General features: G+C 35.8%; 1 protein-coding gene across 7 annotated transcripts; it reads right to left on the reverse strand.

Moving 5' to 3' along the window:
* Positions 1 to 1,218: 1,218 nt before the first annotated feature.
* LOC113357956 lies at positions 1,219 to 6,307 on the reverse strand. 7 transcript variants are annotated; one of them, XR_003364029.1, is made up of 7 exons: positions 5,537 to 6,306; positions 5,380 to 5,464; positions 4,962 to 5,048; positions 4,616 to 4,680; positions 3,910 to 4,196; positions 1,668 to 1,768; positions 1,219 to 1,531 (listed from the first exon to the last, which is right to left on the reverse strand). XR_003364029.1 is itself a non-coding variant. In XM_026601445.1 (5 exons), exons 2-5 carry the CDS (start codon positions 5,456 to 5,458, stop codon positions 1,676 to 1,678), a joined length of 324 nt encoding a protein of 107 aa, XP_026457230.1. In that variant the 5' UTR covers positions 5,459 to 5,464; positions 5,537 to 6,307; the 3' UTR covers positions 1,219 to 1,675. The 7 variants fall into 7 exon arrangements, 1 of the variants encoding a protein (XP_026457230.1); XR_003364030.1 differs by having other exon boundaries at positions 3,910 to 4,286; positions 5,380 to 6,307; XR_003364027.1 differs by lacking the exon at positions 4,962 to 5,048 and having other exon boundaries at positions 3,910 to 4,282; positions 5,537 to 6,305.
* Between the last annotated feature and the right edge of the window lie 4,273 nt (positions 6,308 to 10,580).

Consider the following 10,580-nt stretch of genomic DNA (forward strand, 5'->3'; position numbering starts at 1 on the left):
GTGACGAAACTATCAATACATATGGATTAAAAAAAAAAATCTTCAAAAACTCCTCGAATCCATCATGCTTGATTTCCTTGGTTTCTTCAATTCCGTGAATTGTTCGTTACTTCAAGTTGCAATGATTCTGAATGTGTTCAACATAGCATCGTTGTTGTTGAAGATCCGTAGTAATAAAAAAATTTGAAAACAAATATTCTCAATCGGCTTTATACAAAAACAAAGTATCATTATGTTCTCCAAAGTTCAATTGTATCACAACTTTTAAGTAATACTACGGTAATATGTTTCTCCCCCTTAAGCAATATTTACATCTTTTGCATAATAGGTGAAACCTATAGATTATTGATTCACTCCCACTTACATAATGATCTGTAAACCATACGTATGTAGTACAAAACTACTAACTGATTCTCCCCTTTTTTTCAATAAAAATTGGCAAAGGTACGAAAATCATGGGATCGTAATGAGCAGAACCAAAAGATACTTCAAGACTTAAAGAGATTACATATCAACTTTATTTAGATTATATCACATAGTAATTTACTTAACGCTCATCTAGGAGATTTAAGATACACGCATCCCCTGTAAATTCCACGGCTACACACCCACAAAGATATAACAATTAAGCACACCCATTTGATGTCATTCCCAAGAGAACAACATGTAACCTTACTTTGATGAAAAAGAAGGATTTTGTCGGACATTAACAAATCACATGGACTTGTATCCTGAACATTGACTTAAATTAATCTCAATGCCAGTTACGAACAAAGAGATAATTTTAATCGGTACGCATGACTCTGAAAAGGAGAGGGTACCCAAATATACCTCAAGCTAAAACTTTTCCTACCTATAAGTCTTTTCTCCGAAAGTGATTGTCTATGGACTGAGTCGAGACAATACAACTAATCGTTCGCACTTCGTGTGATCGTCTATGGATACGAGATCGAGACAATACAATCACTACACTAAAAACCCAAATTTACCACACGTTGCTAATAATTTAAGCAACTTGCCCACACGGCGTCACAAATTTTGGGCAACGTTTATATGCTGAAATTAATTCGTGCAACTTTTCATACGTTGATTCATCCGTTGCTTTAATTAGATTTACTTCAACGTACGCTATAATTTAACAACATATATATACGTTGCAAAATTTATTACCAGATTTAAAAAAAATATATATATTACAAAAATCTGTATTGGTGTCTTCGTATTACAAATTATATTAAACCTGACCTGGTAATATTCTACACCAATATGAACTTAGTTTGAATATACACAAAAAAAAAAAAAAAATCACATTCAGAACAAGGTCGATTCTTTTTCTTCACTTGGCACAAGGACAAGAACCAATTCATCCTGAACATTACAAGCTTCATAAACGACGTCTTTGAAGCCTTCTCAACCAAAGTCTTAAAGTAGCATGATGAGCAAGCAAGAAACCAGTTAAACAACATGATGGGAGATTCATGCTTGGAGATGTGCGAAGACATCCAAGAAGTAAACTCTTTGCTTCTGCCACCTGAACACGACAATTCAGAACAAGAAGAATTCCCACATAACGTCCGGAAAAAAATAAATAAACAGTCATGAAGGTTAAGAAGCATTTTGATTTCTGAGACATCCACCTAAGAATTGTTAATATAAAGGAGAAGTACCTTTTCAGTCAAATCCAGCGCAATTTGGTTGTCAATGAACTCAATGTTGCCCCAGTCAATTGTTTCCTTGCTGTATTCTTCCTGCTCCATCTTAACATATGCTGAAATAAATGTAGGAAAGAGGATGAGAAGAATTATGGAAATAAATCTTAAATTTTTTCATAAGAGTAGCTACCCTTAAAGACATGGATCTTGAATATTTGTGTGACTACTAATTTTATCTACCAGTACAACAAGCGATGATAATACGGTCTTCGCTAATATATCTCAGTTGGCTACAACAGCATAGCATTACAGACAAGAGCTTACACAATCTTAAGTTTCTCATTCCTTGTTGCAATTAGTTATCAGATATTAAACTATTCAATCAATCAGACATGGTGAAATCTGATTTTTTCAATGCATAACGAAACATATGATAACATGTTAAACCATGAGTAAAAAATGGAATCAAGTTCCCTTGTGGACACAATCCTTGTATCCAATGAAAGAACTATCATGAATTGAGAATGAAGTAGATAGTAATATATCATTTTGCAGTTAAAGTAAGACTTCAGCTTCTAAATATCTTGGCAAAACTCGACAGAAGTTACACTGAAGGACCAAAATCAGTGGATTTAAGAAGTGAATCAAGTTTCACTGACTTGAAAAACATGGTTAGAGTCACTAATAAGTAGATTGTAAGCGTGAATCTAGAGACAATAAACTCAACACCGTCTAGGTATAGCATATGTGCAGCTGGCCAGTACCCCGGGATTCCTGTTACTGTGCACCAAACCATTTAAAGAGGCACTCAGCTTCAACTCTAAGCATCTGCCATATACCTAACTTACAAGACTTTGGAAGTTCCAGGAAAACATTGACTTTGAAACAGACATGTGTATTATGGGGTTGGGGACCTAAAACGTAAGAACCCAATACTCTTTAACTCATATCAACGAGAACCTCGGGTGATTACCAAGATGATCTTCAGTATTAAGGGACCATGTTCAACTATCAAGAGGTTGACCTTTTTCTTAGCCTCTTGGAATAATGCACGAACATGGAGAGCACCAGTTATCAATAGTACTTGCACTCCCACTCTCTGCGACAGGCAGCAATCATGTCAACACTTCTGTTAATATTGGCTTGGTAACGGTTAACAACACCAATCCAAGGGAACTATAGTCGATATCATTTTCCTTCTAATATCTGGTAAACCCCAAGAATGTCAATCAAGACATTACCCTGTCAACCAATCTAAGAACTTCAAATTCTTAAGAAATACCCTGAATCATATTTGGAAGTTGGAACATCTCTTCCACCTCGTAATTTGAATACTAATAAAAGACAAAACATCTCGGAAGATTCTGTTAATCGACCCTTTAATTTTAAATCGATCCTTCAGTGAAATCATCTCAGAAGATTCTGTTATGAACGATTACTTCGGGTCAACCATCTCGGCCAACTCCAGACTGGAGAATAGCTATGGACAAGAGTCACAAGACAGTCAACGAATCACATAAGCCATCTCTCAGTCCCAGAAAACTCATCTCGAAACAACAGATTGGGAGACATACCTTCTCTAAACTCTTGATTCCATTTGATTATTGCCTACATGATATACTCTAATGAATGCGGCCAAGCCATGAGAACTCATTAAAGCGAACTTAGGAATTTTTGCAAATATGTCATTCTGGCACATGCACTCGTGCCTTGTTAAGTGTTCAAATGCTGTTAGTAGGCTGCTTGTTTAGATGTGATAAAGAATACATGGCATACAGACTTCCAGTATACACCTGCACATTATCGTAAATGCTTCCTAACATGATCTGCTTAAGCTTGAAACGCTACCTCATGATTCAGTCATCTGCGAACTCTCTTATGGATTTACATTCACTGAAGTGATACCCACAGTTCTTGGGTTCCTCATATTTTTCTTGTTCATTTTTTACATTCTGTTGTTTATTAGGAAGACTGTAACGACGTAGTTCTACTAAGACTAGTTACGATTGTGGTACTCATAGTCATGTTTGAATTGAACGTCAAGATGCCATCAATATTTTCTTAATACATTAAACAATCGGGTGTATGTCTAGCTTGACCTTAGTATGTGGCCAAGCAGCCTTAGGCAGCTACTTGATGGGAATAAACTTAAACATTTGGATTGAGATTCGAAAATCGACTCTGCATAAGTAATCATCTTTATAAAAGTAAACTGTTGGAGTGTGTGATTTTTCGGATCCGCCCTACAGTTACTTACCTTTTTGAATCCACAGGAGTTCTGAAAGGTCGCTTGGAGAGTGTACACAATGGATGCACGACATAATGATCCAGTTCGCTTAAGTCTGCAAAGCTCATTAGGATATGCCAGTCGGACTATGAACAACAATCAGCCATCTCGGGACAAAGCAATATACCAAGCTGCTGCACCTAGTCGTGTCAGTTCATATCGGGACAAAGCAATATACCAAGCAATTTACCATGTTTTTTTCTCAACAGCTGGAATTTGTCTTGGTCTTTCGATTGGTGCAGTTGGTATTGCTTTTGCTGTTATAGTATATGATGAATTTAATGAGATAAACAAGGAGAGAAAAAGTCGAAGAAGTCGTGCAGCAGCAAAAGTGATGAAGGATCTGTCTAAACAATTCAATGCTGTTATTGACAAGTTGGAAGATTTGAAGCAAAGGTTCAAGAAGAAATAATGATGCTGCTACCAAGTCTAAATATTAATGTGAACGATTTTTTTGGTGCTAGACTTTCTTTTCTTTTTTTTCTAATCAAGTATCAGTTTAGTTTTGGTGATTTTGATGTTTTTTTTTTAATTTAGTTTAATTAATTTGATTGCAAAAGTAATCGAAAATAATCTCAAATCATATTCGCACAAATTTATTATTACAAAACATCTCTATTACCGTGGGATATGTTTGAAAATATAACGAAGAACTGCAGGGTAGTAAGCAACTTACATCAATAGAATCAGTACCCTTATCCATGAGATTTGTCTTTGCCAAGACCCCTAAACTGATCTCTCCTGAAAAATGCAAACAGAAAATACTATGAGTAAGGAACTGGGTCATAGGACTATACCTTCTCAATGAATGAGCAAACCGCATGTTCTCAATGTTCGCAGTGATCTCAAAGAAAATAAGTTGAATCATAAAGAAAACCATCTACAGCACCGGGTTTACCAGTCAATTCCATATTAAGAAAATAAGTTGAATCATAATATATCATGAATTCCAGAAAGAGAACTAGGAGCATTGATGTAGAATTCAAACCCGACGAAAAGGTAAATAATTCAATGAAACATACCAATGACAAATTTTGTCAACCCAAGTGTATTAGTGTCCCTTAACATGTAACAATATCGATCTTTTAAGGCACAAGTCTCATGACAGGCTTTATTCCGGAAACATTCAAATCGAGATCCATTAGTGCAAAAGAAAAGGAGAAGTCCAAGGAGAAACAATTGAAATTTATCAACTACCTAAATGATAGTACAGCAGAACTGTAACTAAAATAACTTCAATTGGAATTTAGGCAACGATTGGCATCTAATCCTTCATATATTGTATACCATCAATTACAGCACAACACATTCAACAAACCCAATGTTAAGAAAATTTCTCCTCCTCTCGAATTAAAAAATGTAGAAGATGATAGCGTATCAGTGAACGAAAATATGTTTCCTAGTGATATGCTGTATGAGAAAGTAGATAAAAAGCATCACCTGCTTTCCCAGGAAGTGCGCTGAAACAGAGTTGAATGAATATGAGCTCCGCTTGTAATCCCTTTGCATAAAACTCCATCAAATGCTTCAACAAAAATTAAAATTGGAAAATTAAAATTTGTACAAAATTTTACCAACTAAAAGATTAGGGTTGTACCTGCAGGATCCATTCATGTATAATAGAAAGAGTTGCAACCAAACACACTATACAGAATGATTTGACTTCAAAAAAGAAATCGATTTCTAGGGTTTGAGTGATTGAAAGATTTGTCTTTCCTGATTCCACTCAGTTCAAACCCAAACCCAAACACAATCCCATCTCTCCTTCTTCTCGGATTTCTCAGCAACACCAAAATTAATTCAACCAAATCCACACACCATCAATCTTGAGTTCAACCTCAAACCCCAATTGCAATTTCCTCTGTAACAGCTTCATTTTTAGACCTAACTTCTTGGTAGAACATCACTGAAACCACCATCTTCAGTTGCACTAGATCCTTCCTATTTCAAATCGAATCAAACCAGGAGAACCCATTATTCGTCAACGGAAGTAACATTTCATCTTCCCCTTCTCTGAAATTCGAATTTTAATACCATCTTCTATTTCTCTGTTACTCTGTAAGCCACAGCAAAGCCCAAAACTAACTTTCTCACCTGCTCCGTCTTCTTCTTGATCTCTACTAACCCATTGTTTACGAACATGACATGATTTAGCCGCAACAAGGGTTTGGCAGAGATGCTGATTTATGAGAGAACAGAGTTTTGATTTGTAAGATTTGTTGGAAAATAGACACTAAAACAGGTCGAAGAAAAGTGTTATATTAGGGTTCAAGGCTCTAACGAAAGATTACTTTTGACAATTATTCGACCCGTTTCCAATTGAATTGGCGAGTACAAACAGGTCAATGAATATCGCCGTCAGGATACTTGAAGCCCCACGACAGTTGTTGGATTCAAAGTTTGTACGACCTTGATCCAACCAAGAACACACTGGTTTTGATAATGATGATGTTTGTGAGAAAGAAAACAGAGAAAATTGAGAGATGTGTTTTGAATGAAAACAAGTCTCCTATTTAAAGAGGAAATCACACCCTTTGGAGATGACTCTTTATCTCTACATGCATCTTTTCAGAGTGAACAGGCGCGTCTCTTCCTTCAATGCGTCCATTGGTGAAACGAGTTTTCTGTTCAGTTTTCTAACTCACAATAGGAACCCCAGAACATAATGCCTTCAATTCAAGGGTTTGTTGAAAATATCCAACATTCTCCCCTTATTTTCAAAAAACCAAGATAAGTGATAAAAAAAAAGGTTTTAAAACTAGAGTGTCTGCATCACCTAAGTGACTGCCTACGTACCCGAGTGGGATCAAGCCTACGTAGTTCAAGCTAAGTTGAGACAAAGCATCATCGTGGAAACCAATACATAAATGATAGGTACCTTTTGGGTTTGAACCTCCACTTAGTGTAAGATATTCAAAGCTTCATCGAGGTCCTATGGTGAATTTAATCTTGAACCAAGTATCCCTTGTGATAAAAGCCGGAACCTCCACACATATTGATTTCAGGAAGCAGCCTAAATGCCTTCAATTCAAGGGTTTGTTGAAAATATCCAACAAGATTTGATTGGATTCAGGAGAAATGGGTTTTGATTTCTGAAAACGGGGGCTTGATTTCGCATCGCAGATTTAAGTTTTGGTTTAGAAGAGAAGAAAAATGGGTGGAGGAGAACTCGAGGATAGAGATAAAGAAAAAAAAAGATAAATGTAAAAATAGAAGGGAAATCGAGAATTCCAAAAGACATTTAAGCCCTCAACTACATTAGTAAAGGCAACGTATCCTAGTTACTTTATTTTTTCTAGTTTCTGGTAAATATCAGCAACGGATAAATGCAACGTTCGTTGCAAACCCGTAAAACTAAACGTTGCAAAAACCTTGATCTGGTGTAGTATGTTTACTTGATAAAAGGTTTTGACTTAACCAAACACAATATGATTACTTATCAAGTAAATGGGAATTAACGCTTGTGTATTTTACTTCTATTTATAATAAAAACAATTATAATTGCGGAAATAAGTAAAAGACAGAGCAAGATTTTGTTAACGAGGAAACCGCAAATACAGGGACCTTGTCCAGAATTGAATACTCTTAGGATTAAGCCGCTATACAAAATCAAACCAACTTCGTAAAGTTGAGACCAAGCAACTAAACCTATAGTTCACCTAGTTCTGTCTGTATTCCCATGCCTCAAACTTATGAATAAGTCACGTACTTGGAACAATTCCTTTGGTTCGTATTCCAAACAGTAAAGGAACAACAAATCTGTTTGGTAGCTGAAAAAGAGGGGGTACAACAACCACACCCAATATTTCTCTTAGCAATCTGTATGGATAAACTCCAATATACTTTCTAGAGAATCAACTAGACAGTCAGACTCAATCTAGATAAAAAGTATATCAAATAGTTTATATCTCAATCTCTCGATTTGATATATACTCAAGCAAATAGAAATCTGCAAGTCTTTATCAAATACTAGAGAGATAACTTGGATGGTACCAAAGACCAATATCCAAGTGTCAATCAAATTAAATAAACAACCAAAAGGTCGGATATTCTAATTGATTGAACAACGCACAACCTGTGATATTTCAATTATACAAAAAAATAATGCGGAAAAGAAATAACACATACACCAGAATTTTGTTAACGAGGAAACCGCAAATGCAGAAAAACCCCGGGACCTAGTATAGATTCAACACACATTGTATTAAGCCGCTACAGACACTATCCTACTCCAAATTAACTTCGGTCTGGACCGTAGTTGAATTCCAATCAATCTCACACTGATCCAAGGTACAATTATGCTCCTACATCTCTGATCCCAGCAGGATACTACGTACTTGATTCCCTTAGCTGATCTCACCCACAACTAAGAGTTGCTACGACCCAAAATCGAATACTTTAATAAACAAATTTGTATCTCACAGAAAAGTCTACGGTAATAGATAAATCCATCTCCCACGAATATACCTACGAGTTACGTCTTTTGATAAATCAAGGTGAACATGAACCAATTGATAAACCAGACTTATATTCCCGAAGCACAACCTAGTATTATCAATCACCTCACAATAACCTTAATCGACGCAGCGAAAAAAGATATTGCGGAATCACAAACGATGAGACGAAGTGTTTATGATTTCTTTTATATCTTTCCTATCGGAGATATCAATCTCAAGCCAATTATTACAATTGTACTCGTACGATAGAAACAACAAGATCAAATCACACAACTACAAGAAAGTAGTATCGATCTGGCTTCACAATCCTAATGAAGTCTTTAAGTCGTTAACCTGGTTTAGAAGAAGATCCAAAGGTTAAAGTAGAATCGACTCTAGCTTAGCACAACTAGTATCACACAGAAGGTGTGGGGATTAGGTTTCCCAGTTGCTAGAGTTCTCCCTTATATAGTATTTCTAATCAGGGTTTGCAAAATGTTAGCTTGGTAACAAAACATTCAATATTCACTGTTAGATGAAAACCTGATTAGATTCAAGCTAATATCTTTCAACCGTTAGATCGAAAACTAGCTTGTTACACATAAATGAAATGCACGTTTCTAGGTTTGTGTAACCGTACCCAAACTTGTACATTTTTTGGTTCAACAATAGTCAACCAAATGGTTAGACATATGATCACTTTCATATCAACCATATTCTTCTTCACCATAACTAGTTCAAGTGACTCAAATGAACTAGTTAGAGAGTTTTTCAATTGCAAGGAAATCTTATGTAACTACACAAGACACAATTGAAGCAAAAATGATTTGATTCACTCGAATCTGTTCATGAACTATATAGCCACAGTTTGCAATTTTCATTCCTTAGTTCATATAAGAATAAGTTCACAAACATAGTTTTTAGATATAACCTACTCAAGTTCGCGGACTTAAGTTCCCGGACAGAGTTCACAAACTCCATCAGAACTTCTCGGGTCGAGAACTTCTGCCAGTTCGCGGACTTGGATCACGCCACTATTCCGGTTCCCTTGATCAACAAAGTTCGCAAACTTCGGTTCAAGGAATAAGGACTTATACATATATGTGTTTCCACAACATTGCTTATATCCTGCAATGGTTATAATCTAAACTCTGATTTCAATCATTGAAACATTCTTAGAGGACGTTGATATTCCATAGTTGTTATTCACAAACTATTTTTCGTCAAAGTAAGCAATTTTCAAAGTGATTGAAACTTGTCATGACTTTCGTCACTATGTAAAGATAAACTTGGCTAAAGCGAAAGCTTACCAATACATATTTCGAGAAATAGATAGGCGAGATAAACTCAACTTGAAATAGCAAATGTGTATAATCTAAGTCTATATAGCAAAACGACTTTTGTCTCAAGATAGGAGATACATAGACTTTTGAGTGATAGATAAGTTCAAGTCTCCACATATATACCTTTTAGTCGATGAAGATCCACCGGTTCCTTGAGTAGTCCTTCGTCTTGTATGATGATTGCCATGGAGTTCTTAAGCTCAACTAGAGTTTCTATCCTAGTCCGAGACCTTAGCTATAGTAGACTAGAAATCAAGACTTATTGTTTTGATCACTAACATTGACAAACATGCTTGAGATAGCAACGCATGCGAGTTCGACCGAGCAATTCTCTAACAATCTCCCCCTTTGTCAATTTTATTGACAAAACTATCAATGCATATGGAATACAAAAAATAAATAAATGAACTTTTGTAGCTCCTATTCCACATGTCTAATCTTTTATATTACTCTAAATCTTGGACTCCAATGATCCCAAAGGTTGTAAGTTCAGCATCATCGTTGTTGAAAATCCGTAGCTATAACAACGAGAAAACAAGAGTTCTCAATCATTGTTATACAGTGTCATAGTATCATTACACAACGTCAAAGTTCAATTGTATCACAACTTCAACAACAATACTATGGTGATATGTATCACTCCCCCTTAGTCAATACTCCATCTCACATGGAAACCACTCCCCCTTACATAATGATCCGAAAACCGTATGTATTTGTAGTGTGAACCACATATTAATTCTCCCCCTTTTTGTCAATAAAGTTGGCAAAGGTACAAGAACGGGATCCTAATGAAATTTCCGAAAGAGACATTTCATGACCAAAAGAAAGAAACACATATCATCTTATTTAGATGCAATCATAA

The sequence above is a fragment of the Papaver somniferum genome, chromosome 3 (genome assembly GCF_003573695.1).
Source record: "Papaver somniferum cultivar HN1 chromosome 3, ASM357369v1, whole genome shotgun sequence".
In the NCBI taxonomy this organism is placed as follows: domain Eukaryota; kingdom Viridiplantae; phylum Streptophyta; class Magnoliopsida; order Ranunculales; family Papaveraceae; genus Papaver; species Papaver somniferum.